The sequence below is a fragment of the Epinephelus moara genome, chromosome 23 (genome assembly GCF_006386435.1).
Source record: "Epinephelus moara isolate mb chromosome 23, YSFRI_EMoa_1.0, whole genome shotgun sequence".
Lineage (NCBI taxonomy): Eukaryota > Metazoa > Chordata > Actinopteri > Perciformes > Serranidae > Epinephelus > Epinephelus moara.
Genome location: NC_065528.1, coordinates 23,927,263 through 23,951,674, shown reverse-complemented (window position 1 = coordinate 23,951,674; position 24,412 = coordinate 23,927,263). Strand labels below are relative to the sequence as shown.

The following is a 24,412-nucleotide window of genomic DNA, read 5'->3' as shown; positions in this document are numbered from 1 at the left end:
AATCATTGTGTTTCACCGGTGATTGTGCCTCCAAAAGCAGGTATTTCAGGCCAAAAAATTATCTTTTCTTAATCATAACCAAGTGGGTTTTGGGACACTATTTATTTGTTTATTCTGACAATGGTTTGTTGCTTTTCTTTGTCTTATGTCAGTGTGAAGTAAATACTGTGGGTAGTGTGAGGATGGGTAGGCTTCAGGGATACACTGGTTTGGGTTGGACAGCTATGGAGTAGATAATGCCAGCCGGAGAATCGGGTTTGAGATGATACTTAAATCTCCAAATGCAGGAAGTTTACAATACGGACAGTGTGAAAGGAAAAATATCTTTAAACTCAATTTTTACAAAATATATACTCAGAATCTTTAACCGTTACATCCAGACTTCCTCTTTTAAACAAGTTAAATAAACAACTCTCCATTCAAGATTACACATGGTACTCTGAGAGGTTGTTAAGAGAGCTAATAAACATAACCTAAATGAGTGATCATCCAAGCCAGCACATCTTGTGATGCAGCACTTAATTAGCAAAGGCAAACTGGAAGATACACGAAATAGGCATGTTAACTGAAATTAAACTTGCTCTTTAGTTAGTGAAACATGGGCGGATTCTCATCTTAATCACTCACGCACATCAGTCAAAAGGGAAAAGGTGTTAATTATCACTGCTGAACTGCTGCTGCTTGAAGCTCGTGCTAATGATGCCTGTCTCTGTGTGCTCATCAGCCGGCCAAGGGCATTTGTACAGATAGTTGTATGCTTGTCAAACAAAAAAGACATTTGAAGTTTCCGCCTTGGGCTGAAGAAAACATGATGTGCATTTTTCACTATTTTCTGACTTTTTATAGTCGAAACAGTAATTCTGTTAATCAATGATAATAACAGAGAGCTGCTGCCCTAGATAATAGTGCCTTCCAGAAATGTATAACTTATAAAAATACAAATTGAAACTTGCCATCATTTAAAAAAAAATCACACAATTGGCATCAACGGAGCATATTGGCAGCCATCATAACAGAATTGGGAAGTTAAAATGAATTATGTCCGCACAATTAAATACAGCCAAGTATTTGATGAATAATTTAGTAATTCTCTGTTTTTAGGAATCAAAATTTTATTGCCTTCCGCCGACCTGTAAACCAACAGAAAAATCTCCGGTGTGGGTTTTTTGAACGTCTTTATTAGGAGTGTGAGCAATGGATCAATTGGCTGTGAAATGTGGATAGCTGCTTTGTTCTTTCCCCTCTCCCCCCTCACAGTTATTTCTTCCTGCGTCATCATCTCCCTCTTCTCTTATCTTCTCAGCTCTGTTTTGCATTCACTCCTCTTGGCCTCGGGGACTTCATTCACTTTCCATGTTCACTCTCTTAATAACTGCTCGTCTTTTTTCTCTTCTCCATCTCCTCCTCGTGGCTCGAGGCTAAACGGAGAAGCAGGAGGCTCGCCGCTCCTTCTCTTTCCACCTTTTATACTATACAATATAATCTTGTATGATGTGCTGAAAGATTTTATTCACACACCATTTTGAAAAATATAGTTTTCCCATTCTTTTAGGCTGAAAAAATTGTAGTTTTATTAGTACAATTTTAGAAAGCTTGAAGAGAAAATTTACATTACTGCAGCTAAATTCAGACTGATTTCTTCTATATGGAATTGTTCCTATGGCAGTGGTTGACTGACATGTGAACTGCCATTGCTGGGAGATGAGGTGTCAGTGTCCACGCTGTCCCACTCAGTGGAGTGGAGCCTATGTATGTTGATAAAAGATGTTCATTCAGTGTTTTGGAGGACCATTTTACAGAGATGCATCGATCGATAAACTGGTGACCAGAATAGGACAGTGTTCAGCTTGACTTGCTACAGTATGACCCGTGACCAGTCGGTCAGTCTCAGGTATAGCTGATGCTAGGCCAGTCAAATTAACAAGAATCCGTTGCGGAGTGGTTCATGTTATGTGCACAGCGGCACAGTAGCAGACTTTCTTAGCGACTGTATTTCTAAAAAGTGTCTAGCAGCAATTTTACCGACCTGTTCAGACCATCAGGGAAATGGGTGTAATACATCCCCATGCATGCTGCTCAGATTAATGGCCCCTCTGCCAGCAGCACAAGGTCTCATTTCGTCTTGCACCGTGAACAATGCGTGGCAGTAATGGCAGTTAATACATAGCCTGCTGTACACACACCTTGGCATTTTTTAAAGATTATTTTTTAGAGCTTTTTTGCCTTTATCATAATGCAGCTGGGGACTGACAGGAAAGGGGGGAGAGAGAGGGGGATGACACTACAAAGGGCTCAGCCTGTTTGGGCCAAATGCTCTACCAGGTGAGCTCGAGGTCACCCCTCACCATTATTCATTCTTGAAAATAGAAATAGATGAATGAATACACAGTTTTAGATAGATAATAAATAGCTGGCTCTATAATATGCCACACAGTGTAGAATAATATTTCTCTGATTCATCTCTGGTATGTAAATAATTTGTTTGAGTCCTCACTTTAAAGTGGGATAAACTGCAATTCATTATTAGTTGGGTTTTAATTTTACAAAGGCTCCGTCCAGTAACCTGAAGCACTTTTTATTTTTTATTTTGAGATTTGTTTGAGGGAGACTGAGAGAGCTTCTACTAACCAGGCGCAGTTGGGGAGACAAGTTATTTTAGGGTGCCTTCACACCTGTAGTTCGGTTCATTGGGTCCGCACCAGAGGGGAAAAATGTTCCATTGTTGCATTTTAGTTCTGGTTTGGTTCATGTTCACACTGAATTTTTGCACATTAACCAAGAGGAGTAAACATGAAGTTCTAACAACTGAAAGGTGACTCGTGGATTGGACAGTTTTGGCGTTTGTCATCCTGCATCATCAGGACCCATGTTGGAAAATCAAATTGCTCCAAATCTGAGGCCTCTGGGTTGGGAGAGAGTTACTGCCTCAAGCAAGGCTATCCAGGTATCTCGGGGTCTTGTTCACGAGTGAGGGTAGAATGGAGCGTGAGATGGATCGGCGGCTTCTGCAGTGATGTGGGCGCTGCGCCAGTCAGTCATGGTGAAGAGTGAGCTGAGCCGGAAGGTGAAGCTTTCAATTTACTGGTCCATCTACGTCCCAACCCTCACCTGTGGTCATGAGCTCTGGGTAGTAGTAGAATGAGATTGCAGATAGAAGCGGCAGAAATGAGTTTCTTCAGTAGGGTGGCTGAGCTCAGCCTTAGAGATAGGGTGAGGAGCTTGGACATCTGGAGGGAGCTCGGAGTAGAGACGCTGCTCCTTTGCGTTGAAGGGGGTCAGTTGAGGTGGTTCGGGCATCTGATCAGGATGCCTCTTGGGCTCCTCCCGCTGGAGGTGTTTCGGGCACGTCCCACTGGTAGGAGGCCCCGGGGCACACCCAGAACACACTGGAGGGATTACATATCTCATCTGGCCTGGGAACGCCTCGGGGTCCCCCAGGAGGAGCTGGAAAGTGTTGCTGGGGAGAGGGACGTCTGGGGTGCTTTGCTTGGCCTGTTGCCCCTGCAACCCAGCCCCGGATAAGCGGATGAAAATGATTGGATGGATGGATGATTGTAAGCATTGTTAGTAGGCTATTATTAGACTGCAAATCCATTACAGGTTATGAGAAATGACTAACATAGAGACAGGATGAAAAGAATGCATCTTGTACAGTAATAATTTGGGGCTTAATACTATGGGATCACTGTCACACATTTATAATGGACTTAATGAACAGATAAAGCACGTAGAGTCGGATACAATGATGGCAGGGACGATAGTTTTACCTCACTGATGTTGATATGTGTTACCATGGTTACATGTATGCACTAGCATAAATAGGTTACGGGTTATACATGGCCTTAATCAGGAGCAATTATGAGATTGTGAACAGATTGAAATGATGCTAAAATCACATATCTGCTGTCATACAATCCTGTGGTGGATTCGTTTTCTTTCACACCACAAACAAACCGCACCAGAGTCTGTTTGGAAGCGGACTGAGACCCACCTTTCCACACATTCAGAGTTCGTAAATATCGGAAACAGGAATCAGCCAAAAAATTTTGCATCGTCACCATTGTATGATTAAGTCTGTATTCCACTCAGAAAATGGAGGCCTAGCTTGCTAACATTTTGTTGTGGTCAACATCTGCTGAGTCATCAGCACTGCCAACACTGTCACTACTGTCTTCTTTCTGGTAATTAAAATTTTTTGACCAAACAACTCCACAGGAAACAGCGAGTACATATAAATACCTGCTTCTTAGCAAAAATGAATTTTAATTTTAGTTTGATTTTGAGGAGACTGATATGAAACAGCGAATAAAAGCTAGAGTAAAAAGCAGATTTGATGTGAATATTTGTTTTTTGTTTTGACAGAAAATATACTGTGTACATATAGAGAGAGAGATATCCATATTAATAAGAGAAGACAAGAGCGAGAAGGAGAAAAACAGTTTCACCTTGTGTCTCTTGTGCTTTTCATTCTCTATTTATTTACCCAGGTCTCCCCAGGCAGCGCGCTGAGCTGCCGGGATTATGAGACGCTGTAACATAGAAGAGGCTCATCCTGCATATCAGGCCATCAGCTTTAACACGGCGTGTGTTCAAACAAATACCTCTGCGCTCCATTCGCTCTGGTTTTATTTCTGCCCCGGCCTGTCTGATAAGGCTCGCTTATTTGCATGGATGTAGCTGTTTGTTTGGTCCCATGCAGATGAACTTAGATAACTCTGATAGTGTTTACCATGGGAAATGAGTGTGTGTGTATGTGCAGGTGAATGTACTGTAATAGTGTGCAAGCAGATTGTGTGTATGTCCTTCAGTTAAGAAGGATAATGCAGAGGATGCTGCATTGATAGAAATGATGTAATATAAAAAAAGCTAACAAATCCCTCCTTGAACACTAATAAAACATGCAGATTTCTTGTTTAGAAGGACAAGCAGATACTTTTTCATTACATATACCTCTTATATTTAAACCATTAATTGTGTATCTGCACATTTGCAGCTGAAAGAAAAGCGCTGACATCCCTTTGTATGAGCATGTTAATAATGTGCTGCCATGCCTGTTGATGTGTCATTATTAGATGGCTATTGCTCAGGGCCCAATCAGCAACAATACACCAAGTGCTAGATGATATCGGAAAGCTGTCAGAGCGAGTGTAATGGAAATATATAGCCTGCTCCGAGAAGGTGGAGAGATTTTCTCCACTTCTCCCGCTCTCTCTCTGCCCTCCTCCTCTTCTCTATCTCCTCGTCCTGTCACTCTGCGTCTCTGTTCATCTCTTTGTCATTCTCCTTTCTGTCTGGGAATTGCGTTTTCCCTATCTGAAGCTGCGTGCGTGAGGCACAGCGGATTGGACTGACAAAGCTTTATTGTCCCTTAAAGGCTGCAGAGACAGAGCGGGTCAGTGGCAGCACCAACAATGGCTGCAATCTGCGTCCCAGTGGTTATCATATCCGTGTTGAGCATTTGTGTGTGTGCGTGTGATTAGTTTGCTTCATTACCTCTGCATGTTTGTTTTGCTGTTGGATCTGAAAATGTAGTCATCCTCGAGGCGTAATCCGTGATTCAAATGTTAATAACCAAATGTTGACGAAACAATCGCACCATAAGGCCCTCTCATTAGCTGTTCTGGAGCTTTTGATTGTATCACATTATCTTTATCAGCAGAGAGATTTGCCTGGATTCTGAGCACCAAAAGCTTCATTGATGATCTTCGAAATAGTTGACAAAACAATCTTGTATCCCAAACAATTATACCCCACAATTTCCCTTATAATAAACAACCAAAATTTAAAACACAAGAAATAAAACTGCTATTACTCCTGAGAAGGTCCTTTTTAATACTAGTCTTGGCCAGAGGCATTATGTTTACAGTTTGACTGTCCCATTCTTATGAACGCCAAGAACCTTCACTTTGACTGGAAGGATGAGGTTTACCGTGACCTCACAAAACTCGTCTTTGGCCTTAACTCAAATTCATAGACTCACACAAATGTCTGACGGGATAAAATGATGGAGTAATGACATTTTATCTCCGAAAAGTTAAAGGTCAGCTGAACCGTGACACCATAATGTTCTGCAAAGACACTTTCCTGGCCATTATTCAGCGCCATAACTCTGAATTGGTGACAATAATCTTGGGTGCCCACCTTTCTGATTGTGTAGATATTCTGTGCTGTTGGATAAAACATCCACGTATTAGAATGTGTAGCTTCTTTGCATCAACATCCGTATATGAAGCATTTTCTATGGTCATGGCTACATATGAGTCTGGACAGACATGGATGTAAAGTGCGACTTGACTGGTAGGCGGAGGCATACAACCACAAGGCTGTAATTCTAGTTTGAGACTTTGCTGTTTTCTCTAATCCTTCCTTTTTTTTCTTCTAAATTACAGGATAATTTTACCTCCTCAGGCCACAATAAATTATTCAAATCTATTAATTTGACTGTGGTTTCAATCCAAACATGCAGGAGCACATAGCTGAGTGAGGTAGTGTTTAGGATGAAGTGCACCCTGTAACCTTATCAAACAGCAAAGTAAAATACTTGAATTATGTTTGAACACAAACAACAGGATAATTTTTCTTACCTGATACTCTCTGCTACTTTTGAGATTTTTTACCCATGGTTAAATGGGATCGGAGTAAATTGGCACCCACATAACAAAATGCTTAATCTTCATCTGTTGTTCAAAGTCTTCAATAACCATTGCAATGCAAACTACTCACTTGTGACTGGCTGGCGGCTGTCCGTTTAAAGCGTATAAATGGTTTGGGTCAAAGGTTTAACCACTCCTCTCAATCAGCGTGCATAATTGACCATGCTTATGTTAGGGCCTGTGTAAAATAACAGTTTTTTTTGGGGGCACCAGCATCTTTTTTCAGTTGTTCCCATTAAAGGGATAGTGCACCCAAAAATGAAAATTCAGCCATTATCTACTCACCCTCATGCCGACGGAGGCCCTGGTGAAGTTTTAGAGTCCTCACATCCCTTGCGGAGATCGGCGGGGGGAACGGCTAGCGCACCTAATGGCAGATGGCGCCCCAGACTAACGTCCAAGAACACAAAATTGAATCCACAAAGTATCTCCATACTGCTGATCCGTAGTGATCCAAGTGTGCTGCAGCCCCGACATAAAAAGTTGTTTCGAAAAACATCATATGAACTCTGTTTTTAGCCTCACTGTAGCCTGTAGCTCTGACTGCTTCTCTGTGCTCCTCGCTCACGTGTGCGCGCTCAGGGTGATCAGTGATGCACGGTCTCCGAAGAGCAGCAGTCTCGTCAGTACTGATGTCCAGATTCTCAAGTGCAGGCATCGCCAATTCCCAGTCTGAGCAGCAAAGACTTTCCTCATCCGTTGGCATTGCTTTGCATTTGAAACAACTACACCACCAGGTTTCCAGTGCTCGACTCCGGTATTCTGCGGCTGGCTGAGGCTCATGAGCTGCGGCGGCTGCTTCGTCCAGTAGCCTGAGTTCCGCGTCCGTATACTCGGGCTCAAACAAATACGGCTCAACAAAGAAATGCTGTTCCTCCTCAATTTCAATGTCTTCGGACATGTTGGGCTGTCCTTTACTAAAAGACCGTACTGCAAATTATCTTTAGCTCTGTGGTTACTGTTGTCTCTCCCTGCGGTGCACGTGTCACGTGATGTAAACACAGGTAAGCAAAGCTCATGCTTTTGCTGGTCTCGCGCAGGCGCGCACACGTGAACGCGGAGCACAGAGAAGCAGTCAGAGCTACAGGCTACAGTGAGGCTAAAAACAGAGTTCATATGACGTTTTTCGAAACAACTTTTTATGTCGGGGCTGCAGCACACTTGGATCACTACGGATCAGCAGTATGGAGATACTTTGTGGATTTAATTTTGTGTTCTTGGACGTTAGCCTGGGGCACCGTCTGCCATTAGGTGTGCTGGCCGCTCCCCCCGCCGATCTCCGCAAGGGATGTGAGGACTCTAAAACTTCACCAGGGCCTCCATCGGCATATGGGTGAGTAGATAATGGCTGAATTTTCATTTTTGGGTGCACTATCACTTTAAGGAGAGAGCGTATGCAGCAGACTAAAGAAAAACTAGCACCTAGCATCTTTTTTCAGGGGGCTCCACCTTTTTTATGCGACCTCACCGAGCACTTCCATTTAAAATCTTTGAATTTTCATAAAACCACTGTTGATGTCACTGTTGCTTCTTAGCTAGGCTACTGTTAGTCTGAGTGGGCGGAAGTTCGCTGCATAGATCAGCCTCTCATTGGGTGGAACAAGCCACCCGCTGAAGTCCCGCCCTACCACCTCCGGTTGTGTAGCAGTTTTCAACCGTTTTCAACACGTCCTTTACTAACTTTTGCGGTGTTTGATCTTGCGGGGATGTAGCCATTTTTCTGCCATGGTTCGCGTCCTGTAGGCAATATTTTTGTGGGCGTGTTACACCAAAACCTGTTTCCCCCCTGGAATATTTTTGCAAGCGCACCGTTGCTGTGGCACCGCCGAGAACGATTGTGATTGGTTGAAAGAAATACAAGCAGCCGGGGCGTTTTTTCCTCCAATCTTGAAGTGAGAGTCGGCCCAGCCAGACTCACCAGACCTTTCTTGAGAAAGTTCTGGTGAGCGAGACTAGGCTACTGTCTACTGTCAAAACAAAGACAGAAAATCCCATTTGTGGGCCACTGGACACTTGATGTTGCCAGTGAGTGTTGTGCTTTTATTACTGTACAGGCTGTAAACTTGCATATTGCAACATATTGTGATACCCGCAATATTTCAACTTGTTGACATTGACATCATACTGTTACCCACGGTGCCAACAAGCATGGCTGAAAGCGAAATTATTACAGACGCTGTGGTGGTTCTAAAAAGAGGAGCAGCTTCAGTAGTGTGGAATAAACTGTGGCGTCCTGAATGTTTTATGAACAGCGCCGGACTTCTCAGACTCTTTTCGTGACTTAACGCTCAGAGGGAACTCATTCAGCGGCTCCTCTGGCAATAACACAGCGTCTCTCCCTCTCCTCTGTTGCTGTGCGCACATGGGAGTTGGTGTCATTTTGTCGTAAACCTATGTGACGCTCGCAACTCGACAAAAAACTACTTATATGTGAATGTGTGATAGTTGTGGTATCATAAAAGCCTGTCACAGGTTACAGCGTAATGATCAGATTACTGTGTATTCAGCCATTTTTTAATGAAGAGTTAGGCTTGCTACCTGGCTAATGTTAATGTGAAGACTCTGTTGTCATAGAAACAAAACCTGTGTGCAGGGTGTCATTTTAAAAAAGCGCTGGGATGAAGTGCTCCCCAGTGCCCTGCCACTGTTTTTCTGCCAATTGCTATGTGGACACAGGCCCTTAGTTGTGTCTGTAATTGTCTTCTTCAGTAAGTGTGAAGGTTACATAGGCTACAAGTATAATAATACAGACTGAGGTGTCTTCAGAAATAATGGACTCTGTGGCTGAAAATGCCACCACATCATGTCATACTGTTCATCACCTCCACCTTATTTTCATTTATCAGCATATTTGCTTACAAATATACCTGTAGTTGTAACATGGTCAAAATAAATTACCCATTGGGCCTTAAACTTTGTTTCCCAGGTGCTGTTGCATTTAACCTTTAAGAGATGAATGAGCTATCCTCCAGACGCTGCATTGCTATTCTACACTAAATACTGTCGGCGGCAAATGATGACTGATCGTGCTGCATTTGTGGTGGTTTGGGACTTGGCAGGAGTGTATTCCACTGTGATGAAGGATGTATATATAACAGATTAGATAAGATGAAACTTAGCCGATCCCCTGGTGCAACTGAGTCACTCCAGTGGAAAATAGTAATATAGTAGAATATCCACACAGGAGCAGAGCAAATGGAGTTTATTAAACATAATGCAACCAACAATTACACCAGTAAACTGTGATGAATGCGAATTACAGTGTGCATGAGTGTGTGATTATTGTGCTTACAGTACAGTGGACCTGCAATCAGACCCGCTCTGGAAGCTTCCACTGTGCCATCAATGAAGGGGTGTGTGATCCAGGGGGGAAACAGATGGATTTGATTGGCTGAGGAGGAGGGAAAGCTCTCAGGCACATTTGTGGTGTTTTTTGCTGCTTGATCATGTGTGTGTGTGTGTGTGTGTGTGTGTGTGTGTGTGTGTGTGTCTTCATATAGGAGCTCTTTCTCTCTGTTAGTCACACATGCAGTATCTCCTCATCTCTCACTCACTGCTCGGAGGGGTACATGAAAGGAGGGAGATGATGGAGAGGGAGAGGGGAGGAGGGCTGAGGCTCTCTGGGGAGAAAGAGAATAAGGAAAGGCATGAGATGAGATCTGAGCAGTGTGGTCATGGTGTTTTGGAGTTTTATCATGGAAGTTTGAGCAAGAGGAAATGTGAGGGAATTTGATAAGGAATGGAAAGAGAAGGAGGAAATATCAAGGATTTTTACAAATGAGTCACTCAACAATAGCATGTCTGTATTTCCAGGCATGAAACAGAATATTGTAAACTGTGATCACGTGAAAAGGCGAGCTAGTGTTTCAAGAGCGACTTGATGATCATACTTAATTTCCATTTTAATTCATGTCATTCATTCAGCCTGTTGTGTTCATGTTAGCCTTTTGTTGATAGCAAGGCTCATTTTGATAAGTAGCGAGTGACAAATCTGTCCCATTGATGTCTTTTCAGTTGCGGCTGTTTGTAGTAACTGACATTTTCATGACAGTTAAAGAAATAAGTTGACTTAAATAATCCCTCTGAGGAAAATCAAGTTTTTAGTCTTGTTAACATGTCCATGTGGTGTTTTTATGCTACCTGACATATCATGAGCAAAATAAGCTGTCACTGTCAGGGCTGAGCATCTCTGTCCTGGAACTGCAGTTTACTAATGACAGTCTCAAAAAGACGGGGTCAGATAGTCAGGGTATCATACGTCACATACCTAAGGAACCAATTAAGGCTGGGCGATATCGATATTTATCACGATATATAATTTGATAATGCCGAAAGATTGAGAAGTATCTTGATAATGTCTGACACCTAAAGAAACCAAATGATTTTCCAGCTTCACACAGCACTTGCCGTAAAGCTGGGCAGAGCAGTTTGAGAAAAATATTTCCTGCCTGGGAGTTGTACCTGCAGTCTGGCACTTAAATGAATTTCTTGAACCCGTCTTTCTCAGTCGCTTCTCATACGAGGTCATGGTGGCAAAAGAGGACACTATTGATTGCTGTTTTGGTGCAGCCCCCCTAGCGCTGCCCACAGCTAGTCCGTTGAATGCTTGTTGGTGGACTTACTGGAGTTTTGGCCCAGATTGTCATGCTCTCAGTGTAGTCGCTGGGATGCCACCTTTTCAGGTTTCCCGTCCTGGTTGGCACCAACCGACAACATATTTTGCAGACCGTCTTTGTCCGTGCGTCGTCACCTTTCAAGTGGCCAAACCACTGCCGTATTATTGATGATGTGTAACCTTTTAACCCACAGTTTCGTCTATTTTTGAGGATCTTCAACTTCTTCAGCTTCACTGCTAGTTTTCCTCACTTCCCCCTCTTTTTGACATGTCCACGCTACTTTCAATTCCTCCTCACCTTGGTTCGCTTACCTCAGCACAGATTTTGCAGTGAAAAATGGGCATGTACAATGACACGAATCACCAACACTGCAGATTGACTGACAGCTGTTTAGATCTGCCTAGGTCTATCCATATCGAGTAAAAATGACTATAATTATCGACATACAGTTTATTGCGATCCCATTTCGAGATTATTTTATCGCCCAGCCCTAGAACCAATCCCTTCAACTTGAGGGGTGGTCCTTTCCATATCATTAGCATAACACCACAGCAAAACGACAGGTATCATGGGAGAAGTCACGCCAGTGTCAGTATTTTGCCAGCCATGTTTCACTTTGACTTCAACTTGTCAGAGCTGGCAAAAGGAACAAGGTTGATCTAACATTAGCAACACATTATTAGTTGTCTGATTATGCAGTCAAGTGGCGGGCTCATGTTATCTATCACTATTAAGTTTCTAACCTTGTAGACTGGGATGAGCAGAGTCAAAGGTGAGCAGGTAGGCTTGAGCTGCAGGTGAGCTGCTGTGGGCCTAGACTAATTTGCTAATCATAGGTTCAACCATGAGGCAAAGGTGTAGACATGCATCTAAGCTACTTTAAGGTATAAAGGGATTTTTCCATGAAAAAAAAAAGTTCATATGTAATTTTGATGAACAAAGAAAAAGTTTTTAGGGGTTTAATCAACACAAAAATAGAAACTTAACTTTAAGGATTCGTAATCTTGCCAACTATTCTTTGATTGGTTTATTGGTTGTTCAAGTCGTTGAAATAACTATCAGTGGGCCCAAAAGCAAATCTATATCGATGGCTAAACAAATAGGTTAGTCGCACCACACCTTTGAATTGGTGGCCACCCCTGCTAACTTGAATGTGCCCCTGCAACATACTCAAAAAGTACCCTCAAAGTTTGCTTCAAACACTTTGAACACACTGTAAACTGCAACTACTACTGCGACATTGCTCTTTGTTTGTTTTTGTATTACATCTCAAAACTTTCCACACTGCCAACAGTTGAATTATATTTTTCATAAATTTGGCTTTAGAGGGCATGTTGGACAGATGGGAGTTAATGGTGATGAAATATTTTATCACAAAACACAAAATAACTGTTCAAATGTTGCATTGTACACTATAAACTGGGACCAGAAGCTATGGATGGTATAATAAAGTTATTCTATAATTTATTCTGTAACTCTCCTTAAGGGAAGTAAAACTGGAAGAGATGGATGTCCTTGAATTGTTGACATTAAGAGTTTGTTGGACAGATTCCTACTCTCCCTCTTTCTAAATAAATCCAGTACTTCCTCTGCCTCCTTTCCTTCTCGTCTCTTACTGTGTTCCCTTCCTTTTTTCGTCCTCCTTCTCCTTCCCCTCTGCTCTCAATGTTACATCATCTCGTGTTGAATTTCAGCCACTTACTCAAAATGTATGTATTGAATTTACACATGCACCAGATACAGCTATACACGCATGTCCTTTTGTAACTTTCCTCTCCCTCCCTGTTGATAATATCCACAGAAGCCTGAATGCTTATGTGCCTGCTTCCACCATGTGTGTATGTACGGCTGCCAGATTGTCTATTTTCAAGTCTATAGGAACACGCACAGATTTAAACCCTGCAGGGCCCACTTGTGCTATCTCTGTCTTCCTCTGTCTCTTACGGTTATCCATCACGGCTCTCTCCTCTTCATGGGTGTCCCTCTGCCCAGTTTTCCAGTCATTATTAGGCTGTTTTTACCCACAGCTGTAAGACTCCAGGGACCACCAACAATGTTCTTGTCCTTAGAGGGGCCCCTGGAGAACCGGAAAATGGCCAGAGTTCCTCTAAACATGAAAGCCTCTCAAGTATGACCTTTCAAACTAACGTGCTTCTCTCTGAAACATTTCAGGCCAAGGTGCCTGCCTCTATATCATAATTGAGGTCTGGGTAACTTTGATAAATGTGATTGTTTAGACTGGTGTGTAAACTGAGAATGAATGATAATGTAATGAAACACAGTTGTGATAATATCAAAGATGTCTTCATAGGAGAGGTTTTAATTGCTGACAGATACTTTACATTAATAAACAACCTGAAAAGTCCATCCATATAATTGCCTACATGGTGTTTAATCAGCTGTTTAAACAGACTTAAAGGAAATTTCGGTTTATTTCAACCTGTCTCCTATCGTCCTAAATTTGTTTCAAGTGACTAGTGACGAAAAATAATAGTTAGCATGTTAGCCGTTAGCCTAGATACAGCCGGGGCGCATAGTAGCGTCAGACCTGTTAAAACGTAAGTGAACGGGCAACCTTCAAGTGCAAAGTTAGTCCACAAAACAAGCTTTTTTCCACAAAGACCGCCTCATATCGTTAGGATAAATGTCAGAGAACATATAGAAAACGACATGTAAACGTGTTGTCTTACCTTACCGGTGTGCTGCCATGTTTGTTTATCCCTCTCGCTCTGCTTTCCAAAGCGCGGCCGAAATATATCTCGCCAGCTCTAGATAAAGCCCAGCTGGATACTAACGTTACTCCAGGTGGAGGTGTCTCGTCCTCGGTCACATCCAGGCCTTGAAAATAAGGCTGCAACCGGTCCCATTCCTTGCAACAGAGGCATTCCTCTTCTGTGGGCACTGGAGCACAGCATTCACAGGTACACCACCAATCTCCAGAGTTACTCAGCCTTACAGCAGCCATTCCTCCTCTACCTGTTGCGCCTCTCTCTCTCACGAAGCTCTTTGTCAGTGTATCCTTCCAGCTGTTGCTGCTTGTTCAGGCACGCTATGAGATCGCTGCTTGTTCTCGCGATATTTCGGCAGCGCTTTGGAAAGCAGAGCTAGATGATAAACAAACATGGCAGCACACTGGTAAGGTAAGACAACACGTTTACGTGTCGTTTTCTGTATGTTCTCTGACATTTATCCTAACGATATGAGGCGGCCTTTGTGGAGAAAAAGCTTGTTTAGTGGACTAACTTTGCACTTGAAGGTTGCCCGTTCACTTACGTTTTAACAGGTCTGACGCTACTAATGCGCCCCGGCTGTATCTAGGCTAACGGCTAACATGCTAACTATTATTTTTCGTCACTAGTCACTTGAAACAAATTCAGGACGATAGGAGACAGGTTGAAATAAACCGAAATTTCCCTTTAAAGAAATCAATAAAGAAAAAGGTTGAGAGACGTGATGTCAAACTCATTTTAGTTCATGAGTCACATAGAGCCCAATTTGACTTAAGTGGGAGCCGGACCAGTAAAACCAATAACAAACTCCTTCAAATGTTTCCTGTTTTTTTTTAGTGAAAGAAGTATGTTCTGAAAACGTTCATCCATTTGCCATTTAGCCCACGATATCCTAAGAAAAATAGGTGCAAATTCAACAATATGTCTGTTTTTCCACTTTCAGTCAGGCTTCTACTCACTTTAATTACATGTGCATTTTGTTCATAATTTAAATTTCTCATAAGAGTCTTTTGAAAAAGCAGGCCAAGTCGTCCCTCCGTCTTATAAACCATTTACAGTCTGAAGTTTTGTCAGTGCCTTAGCAATGTGGTCCCACCCATATTGTTTTAAGATAGAAATCTGATACAAGTTCTTTTGTACCGAAGCCGCTGGTTGACAATATTTTTCAAAATGTTCAACATCTTTAAATATAACCACAGTGAGTATTGATTGTTATTTCAGAAAGCTGAATTCTGGTCTGGTCAGGGTGGAAAAGCCTCAGAGGCAGCATTTTGTCTACTCACTGTTAAATTGCTCCTGGAACCTGGCACCTCTTAGCCGTCACAAGTGCATCAATATTAGGTGTGCAGAGTCATTCAGTGGGCCAGATTGGACTCTGGCTGGCCAGTTGTATGTTTGACACCCCTGGTCTACACTTTATAAGATATGAATTAATGATTGAAATGTAGTACACAGTCCTAGTTAACTGAGAGTTTTTTTCTGAATAAGTTGATTGGCCAGTTGAACGGAAGCTGACAGGCTTAGTTGGTGAGCGCAGAGACAGAAGCTTTCCACCAGCGCTTCTATTGTTACAGACAGGAAGCTATAGATTTCCCCTGACAGCTCTCACAAACCTGACATGTGCTTCATATGTGTGCAGGAACATCTGCACAGAATGTAGCTCTCCAACTTGAATTTCACCTTGTGTCAGTGTATATAAAACCCTTATATCTCTATTCTCTCACCTACATTTTATCCTCCCTCTGACTCACCACCTTCTTATTTTCCATGCTATTAATCACCACCAACTTTTTCCCCATCCTTTACCACCTGCACCTCTAATTTCCTCATTGCTTCATCACTTGTCTTTCTTCTTTACTTTTGACCTTCTCCGCTGCCTCACTGCATCCCTCCATCCTTCTTCTGTCATCCACTCCCTTCTCTTGCTCTCCTCACTTCATCGCCCCCTGCCCACTCTTCACCATTCCCATAATTCCTACAACCACTCCCGACCCCTTCACTTGTTCCCTCTGTCAATCCTTGTTTCCTTTCGTTCTTCCACAGAACCATGAGAAGGAAACAGCGCTTCACTGTGCAGCCCAGTACGGACACTCTGAGGTGGTGTCAGTGCTGCTTCAGGAGCTGACTGACCCCACCATGAGAAACAGCCAACAGGAGACACCTCTGGACCTGGCAGCGCTGTATGGACGCCTTCAGGTCAGTAAGAATAAATCGGTTACGTGTGTCACGTGAGGATAACTGCAACTTGAAGTGTTTGTTAAAAGACTATTTTTTACTGACAGTACGCACGTAAACCTGAGGTTGATGCCCAATTAAAAGGCACTGAAAAATACGAAAACATGCGTATCGACATTTTGCAACCCAGGTGGAGCAGAGCGTGCTGTCTTTAGACAGAGCTGGACAGCAGTGCACCTTGCTCTGATGTGTAATCCCACAGACTCTCCCTTCACTTTAGCCCATAAACTGGAAATTTGGACTTGTTTTTCAGGATGTTTTTATTATCCCAGAGGGGCAATTAGTTAGTTATGCAGTCAGCAGTATCATACACATAAACAAATAGAAAAACATACCAAATACAAAAAAAACCATTACACTGAGTTGGTTAAAACATAAACAACAAAATATGAAAGGGTCGTCAGATTATTTAAGAAGCCAGTTATTTTTTGCCTTTGTTCTGCCAGCTGGTGTTTTATATCAGCGACCAGTTGGAAGCAACCTGAACTCATAGAATAAAAGGGTGACGGGAGTCAACCAGGACTTACTGGACCTTCTTTAGCGCTCTGATCATGTACACATCAGTCAGATCGTGAGGTTGTGTCTGCAATTTTGCCGCAAACCTTCACATTGCTTAGCAACTTTCTGTGCTTCAAGTTAAGTGCCCCATAGCAACAGATACAAGAAAAAGATGAGAACTAATTCAATAAAACAAGAAATAAAACATCTTTATGAAAATGTTGCCAACATTAAAACATTGAAGCTTGCGGTAGGAATACATGCACTGATGAGCTTTTTTGCACACAGTGTCCACCTGAAGCTCAAAGGTCAGCTTGTCATCCAGAATGGCGCTAAGATACTATCGTTGGGTACTGGTACTGAATTCCAGGCACCGGTATCAGTTAAAATGTGAATGGTACCCATTCCTAGCCGCATGATGATTACACGGTTTGATAGCAAGAAAGAAAGTGATATCTAACCCTGTTAGACTTGACCTTTTTGTGTGTCCAGAGGGGAGAAACTCAGGTCTCAATATAGAGGATTGAGAGAGCACTTCAGAATGATCCAAGCCTTTGAAATTAATGAGAATGTCATACAAGCGTCACACGGTCGCAACAAGGACAGCGTACCCCTAATGGCTTTTAATTTGCAATGAAAATTTAATTGCAACTCTTACAAAATTTATTAACGTTAAAGTCAGTTCAAGTGGCACAATGGGGAGAAAATTAGGTAACAATCAAATCAAACAAAACTGCCTGTGTCGACAGGGTGGGAAGTTGGTGAGGGATCATATATTTGTTGTTGTAATACACTGGTTGAAAGGGTGGGATCTTTGTGGAGGCATGTGTGAACCCTGCAAGCGTTATGTGTCCTGGCATGTGAGAGGAAGCAGCTGGTGATTCAATCTGTACCCTCCCCAGGACAACAGTGGCTGGTAGCAGCGACAAGGACCACCGTGCATGAGATTTAGCTGTTCTAAACTGGGAGTCAGTGTTAAAATTTTAAATATGGTGAATATAAGATGAAAAGAACTTCCTCAAACACCTACTGTGCCAGACAGGCAGGCAGGTAGTCATTTTTAGAACTGCGACTTTACTCTTTTGTCAAAGATGTGACAAAAACACACACAAGCACACTTTCACAGTGAGAGGCGTATGCCACAAGTGCTCGCCAGTGTTCAAATGCAATCACACATTCTCTCTGCTAAGGTAGTGAGTAATTGCAGTCAAGCCATACAGGTTTGTCTGAGTGTGAATGAATAATTTATAAAGGCAGCGGTATTTCTCCCCCGCTCTCCCTCTCTGCATCATAATGAAGGGAAATCCCTGTGGTGGAAGCTGCTGCTGCAGCATGTAACTAACACAGGGCAAAAGTTTAGTGTATACACACATGCAGCGCACACACACGAAGACACACATTAAAGGGGGAAGCTTTCGAGAGAACCGCGCGCTGTTGAGCTGCGTTATTAAAGGCACCATCCATGATCAAACAAAGGGTATCTTCACTACCACAACTCACAGCCTCCTGCTGCGCTCGAGATGATTGACAGGTCTTTTATTACGAGGACTTGCACTACAAAACAAAGAATTAAACAGACTTACAGTTTATTTCCTTTAATGATCAGTTGAAAAATACACTGAATACTAATTTTTCAAACTTCACTTGACCCCTGACCTCATTAAATACACTTGCTTTGCTTGTCAAGCTTTTTATTTTAGCCTATCATATTGCAGTTTACCATTTGTCAGTTTTAAACAATACGCATTGGTTTCATGCAGAAGTGATGAAAGGCAGGCTTCTCATTTTTAGCCATTCCATTCCGTTTTCATCGGCTTATCCGGGGCCGGGTCGCGGGGGCAGCAAGCCGTGCAGAGCACCCCAGACGTTCCTCTCCCCAGCAACACTTTCCAGCTCCTCCTGGGGGACCCCAAGGTGTTCCCAGGCCAGATGAGATATGTAATCCCTCCAGCATGTTCTGGGTCTGCCCCGGGGCCTCCTACCATTGGGACGTGCAGAAAACGAAACACCCAGGAGGCATCCTGATCAGACGCCAGAACCACCTCAGCTGACCGCTTTCGATGCAAAGGAGCAGCGGCTGTACTCTGAGCTCCTGCCGGATGTCTGAGCTCCTTACTCTATCTCTAAGGCTGAGCTCAGCCACCTTATGGAGGAAACTCATTTCGCCTGCATCACTGCAGAAGCTGCACCAAATCGTTGATCCATCTCACGCTCCATTCTACCCTCACTCGTGAACAAGACCCTGAGATACTTGAACTCCCTCGCTTAAGGCCGTAACTCTTTCCCAACCCGGAGGGGGCAATCCACCGGTTTCCTGCAGAGAACAATGGCCTCAGATTTGGAGGTGCTGACTCTCATCGTGATCGCTCCACACTCGGCTGCAAACTGCCCCAGTGCAGTTTTAGCCAATCACCGTCAATTTTGGTGACTAAAGTGACAACTATTGTTAACTTGGCCAAATAGGTAATCAAGGCTGACTCTGTGAGTTGATGGAAAACTATCCAGCCACTTTTTAATGTTTGGTTTTAACACTAGGTTAGTACTTTGTTAGTAATGCCTACCATACACTAGAATACTTTGAAGACTATAAAGGACTAAAGTCTGACACCCGCTCAGATCTAAAAACGGTGGCCCTCACATTATGAAAATAATGTACAACAAAAAAACTGGCCGTAGGGTAATTTTCATGCAAACCTCAGCATTTATTAATGTGGACGTGAGCGGAACCTACGATCAAATCTCATGTCAGGTTTCAACTTGTGTATGCAAGTTTGTGTCAGCATGGACTTGCAGTGTGATGTAGTAAATCTGGCTGAGGTGGAGAAGTCAGACTGTGGTCTGAGTATTTGAAAACACATATTGATCACTTGTAATAGCCTATGAGAAAATATTATGTTTTGTGAAGGCCTACAAAACATCGACACACACTCTCTAGCACAGCTGGCAGTTGCCTGGCTCTGTTGCACTGGCTCCAGACTGACAGAAGACTGAACACCACTGGTGCCACTGGTTTTCAGTAACTTTCTCTCAACTGAGCTCCACTTAATTTTTATTCACTATGCTGAGAGAAAATTTAATTGCCTTATGGACTGGTGAAGCTTCTGTCATGATGACATTGGTGCAGTATTTCTGTGTCTGTTTTAATTTATTTCTGAGAGTATGATTACATAACATTGCTTCTCTTTGATTCTCAGATGCTGACAGTGAAACATTTACTGTTTCTTTGAAAAAGTTTTCTGTAATTGTTCTTCTTCTTCTTCAAAAAAAGAGTGACTAATGGCCCAGTTTCCTCGAACTTTTCTTGTTTGTCCCTGAAATGTGGCTGTGTTTTCTTGCACAGGTGGTGCGCATGTTGGTGAGCGCTCACCCCAACCTTATGACCAGCCACACTCGCCGACACACTCCGCTTCACCTGGCTGCACGCAACGGACACCACAGCACTGTCCAGACGCTGCTCGAGGCCGGCATGGATGTCAACTGTGTGGTAAGAAAAAAATTAATAGCTTTTAGCTGTTAGTGTCCTCTGTCAGCATACAAGGATTAAACAGATTTCCAGCACAGATTACAATCGCCTTATGGAGAAAAATGATAATAAAATAGCAAGAATATTGCTTTTTCATTTCTGTTTTTGGCTTAGAGCAAACCATGTTCCTTTTGACAAAATTGGATTTGGAAAACTCGTAGTTATGTCTGTTTACAACAGGAACGACATTACCTAAGCTAATCCACAGAACCTGATGTTTTCTGTTTCATTTTAAATTGAACAGCTGGAAGGTGTTCTTAAGCAGGAAGTAGTTCTCAGGCTGACTGCTCACAGTGAGATTTGTGGATTGTCAGTATTTTTTAGACATTTTGCTGTGAGTTCTACAGATACATGATTTGGAAATACCATTGTTTATGTTGTACTGTGAAAAAATGTGCAGAATTTCCAGGAATAGTTTGTAATATTGTCTTTTAAGGAGAAATATTTTTTGGAATATCTACCAGGGTTTCCCACACATTCATTTATTTGTGGTGGCACGCCATTGTTAACAGCATCTGCTGACTTTTTATTTTTGGGGTTGAACCGTCAATTAGTTGCACTGCTGGAATATATACACCATTCAGTTATTCATTGCACCACACTCCGGGCACAGATGGAGCAGCAGAATGCCAGGGGCTGTGAAAGTTGAACTTAAGCGCTCATTGTGCAGGGTCTAAAATTCGGCATTCACTGGCTTCTGCAGCAGCTGCTGTTCTCAACCATCGCTCTGATCTGGTCAGATCACCACTGATCGGATCGACTGATTTGACCAACCCGTGACTCAAATTCCACAAACTGCTGCAGAGGGAAATAATTCATAAAGAATTCTGCCTGCACTGCGTTCAAGGACAGAGGAAAAAACCTCGGAATTTAGAGAGGGGACAAAGAGTGATGAAGCAGAGTGAGTTAACTAAAACAAAGCAAAGTAGAGTTAAAGATTTCCTCCACTTAATGTGTTTTTCTTGTTTTTATATCCCCTAAAATGTCTGACCTTGACTACACTGACTTTTATCTGTGTATTGTAACCAGAGAGGTGTTTTCACATTGCTGTACTGAGGGGAGTGAAGTCTGTACACTTCCTAAAATATGAGATTCAGTGTACCTCGGGCAAGATAGATTAGGTACATCACTATTATGAAAACCAGTTGCTGTACAATATAAAAATACCACCAAAGGGAGCTGACACCTTCAGCACAGAGCGGACTTGTCAGTACAGAGAACAAAGTTAGCATTAGCATAGTGAAAGTTTTGACAGACTGGACCCTGGAGCTTCCTTCCACTTTCTACCGAAAACCCTGTTGTAGCAGATATTATTGTACGTTTCACAACCACTAACGCTGTGTCAGCCACTGTCAGTAACAAGCTAACAAGCTAACAAACAACAGAAAACAAATAAAAATGCTAACTACATTTAACATTCTGATACACTTGCTAGTCGCTGATTTTGGTGCATAACAGACACCTCATCTGAGTCTGTGTCTAACCGAGGCTCAAACATGTATGGCTGAATCTCTCCGACGCTTCCTCAAATGCTGACGCTAGCCATCTTGATGCGTGCTGCTCTTTCATACGCCAACCTCGCACAAACAGCGCTAGTAGGCAGGAGGAGGCCAACTGTACAACTTCTTCATGAGACAAGAAGAATACATTTGCTCTCAGCCTCTAGTCAGAGTTTATTTTTTCACTTTTTACGATGAGAACCATGTTGAACAAACATATATCACAGCAGAGCATTTTCACCTATTTTAAAATGTGTCTCGAGGTGAACTCTAAACCTTTTTGGTCGGCAGGTGTAAGTTCTCAAACTGAGTCGAATAACAAAGTGGGACTTGACTCTGACATTTTATTATCTGATGCTGCTGTGAGAGGAGAAGGTGACTCCTCTTTCCTTTTGTCTGAGTAAATCTTTCAAAATCTCTGAGACTCTGAATCTCCTTGCTCCTCTCATCTCTGCTTTATGTGAATATTTTAGAAGCTGCTGTTTTTTGTGTTTTTAATCAAAGAGGGCACAGCTTTGTTTTTTTGTGTATATAATCCACCACAGGCGTAAATGCTTGGCAGATTCTCCTTTTGAAAGTGCGTGTGTCTTCAGAGAGCATGTCTGTGCGGTGCATGCCTCCCATGGTGTGGTGGTGGAGAGGAATGAATAATTGATTGGGAGAAAAGATTGAGAGAGCAGGAGGAGAAGGAGGAGGAGGACAGGGTGTTCCTGAGAGGTCCTGAAAGTCACTGTCATCTCTCCCTTCTCCTCTTTACACACACTACATCTAAAATCAAGAAAACAGAGTTACTTACAGTCCAAGATGCTTCATTACCGCACAGTGCACACTTCCTGTCATGCTGTTTGGACCTCTCTTCTCCTGGTTCATTTACATTTTGTCTTATTGTGTATGCTGAGTTCTCTGGACGATTCAAATGCAGCTTTGTCCCGACCCTTTCTGGGCCATTTGTTTTTGTGAGGCCCTGTCAAATACAGCCACGCTTTGCTGCTTTCTTCAACGCTGTTTTGTTTCTCTTGAGACAGTTTTCTCTGACAAACTATTTGACTTTGCTCACTTCTCTTGATTCTTAAGTGTAGAAAAACAGCCCTGTGCTGTATTTATAAGTCTCTAAAGACTATTTGAGTTGAGCAGATCAGAATCACTGCACTTTTCACACTACAAGACATCTGTTTTCCCCCAGACTGTTGGTATGTTGGTGCCAGGGTGCACAAACAACACAGCTTATCTTAGACAGGGTGTTATGGTTAGAGGACTATTTTCGGTGGACAAATATGGAGCTGTTGCGATTGATGGCGATATTTAGTGAAAGTTTGAGTTTTAATCGAATACTGTCATCTCCTGTCTCACTCTTGTCTGTGACTTCAAGTGTGTCTTGTTCTTGGCCTCATTAAAATTGTGTTTGAAAAAGGGACGTTGTGTATGTGACAGGTAATTATAAGTTTAAGAAGCATCTGGACATTGCTCATCCTGTGCAGACTCAAGGTCTCAGATCTTAGCACATTGATAGGGACTCACAAATCGTGGCGATTGTTGTGTCATCTGCACTAGGCTTCAAGGTTCGGTATATGACATTCAGAGCGTTACTATAGCAGCAAACCACATTTGCTATGTGAAGATTTAGTGGAGTAATGCCATCCTGAGCAGAGATTAAAGTCAGGCTCCCTCTGTGCGTGTTGTGATCCGAGCTTCTGTGTAGTTTGTTGTGTGAGCTGGTCCGGTGGTGCGTTCCTGTTAGTGCATATGTGTCTCCCACTGACTAGCTCGTCACCGCTGCTTTGCACACCACTCATACTGCTACTATCGAGAACACCACTGGTTAACACTGTCAGCTCTGTCAGCACTGTTGCCGTTGTTTAGCGCTGTTTGTGGAGTTAGCACCGTTAGCTGCCAGCCTCTGGCTTTGCCACCTCCATGTTGAGAGGCGCGTCCAGAGAAGCCATATACTCTGAATTTTGCACAGAGCTCCTTTAAGTTTGTTAATCATTTAATCCTCAGCCTTTCAATTAGGGGTAGGCAAAGTATTTATTATATCAATATTATGATACGAGACAAGATATCGTCTTAGAGTATTGATATTTTGGTATCTTAAGTGTCATCTTTCCCGGTTTGAAAGGCTGCATTACAGTAAAGTGATGTAATTTTTATTTATTAATAACCTAATTGAGCAAATATTGTGTTAAAGCACCAATTTTAAACCTTACAGTATTGTTGCAATATTGATATTGACGTTTTAGGTCACAAATCTTGTGATATTTAATTTTCTCCATATCACCCAGCCCTACTTTCAGTACAGTAACCATCACAAACCTTGCTACATCTGCAGTGTACATGTATGTATGTCCTATGAAGCCGCATATGTACTTGAATCTATGTGAATTACTGTAGGGGGACACTGGGATTCTTCGCTCCAGTCAGTGCTGTTATGTGATGCAGAACGATTGAAAGAAAACCAGCTTCAAAGGTTTCATGCCTCCGTCAGACTCAAAGCCTTGAGATGCTGCTGAGTCTGAATCAAGAAACAAGGCAGTTCAGATGCTGGGGAGCCACAGCAGCGGGGAGCAATCAATATCGCAGTTTGCTCAACAAACATGTGAATAAACCTGCAAAGAAAACTCTCTTCTCACCCTGAAAGTTTTGAACGACCTGAATGTGAAGT

The 24,412-nt window shown here is 42.7% G+C and overlaps 1 protein-coding gene across 4 annotated transcripts in view; it reads left to right on the top strand.

Annotated features, from left to right (window-relative positions):
• Window positions 1–24,412, top strand: part of anks1b (ankyrin repeat and sterile alpha motif domain containing 1B) — a 355,428-nt gene that overhangs the window by 108,437 nt on the left and 222,579 nt on the right. For all 4 annotated transcript variants that reach the window (XM_050036188.1, XM_050036186.1, XM_050036185.1 and 1 more), the window contains exons 4-5: window positions 16,042–16,194; window positions 20,072–20,215. In XM_050036188.1, the coding sequence (XP_049892145.1) occupies window positions 16,042–16,194; window positions 20,072–20,215 (297 nt within the window). The remainder of the gene's footprint in view (window positions 1–16,041; window positions 16,195–20,071; window positions 20,216–24,412) is intronic.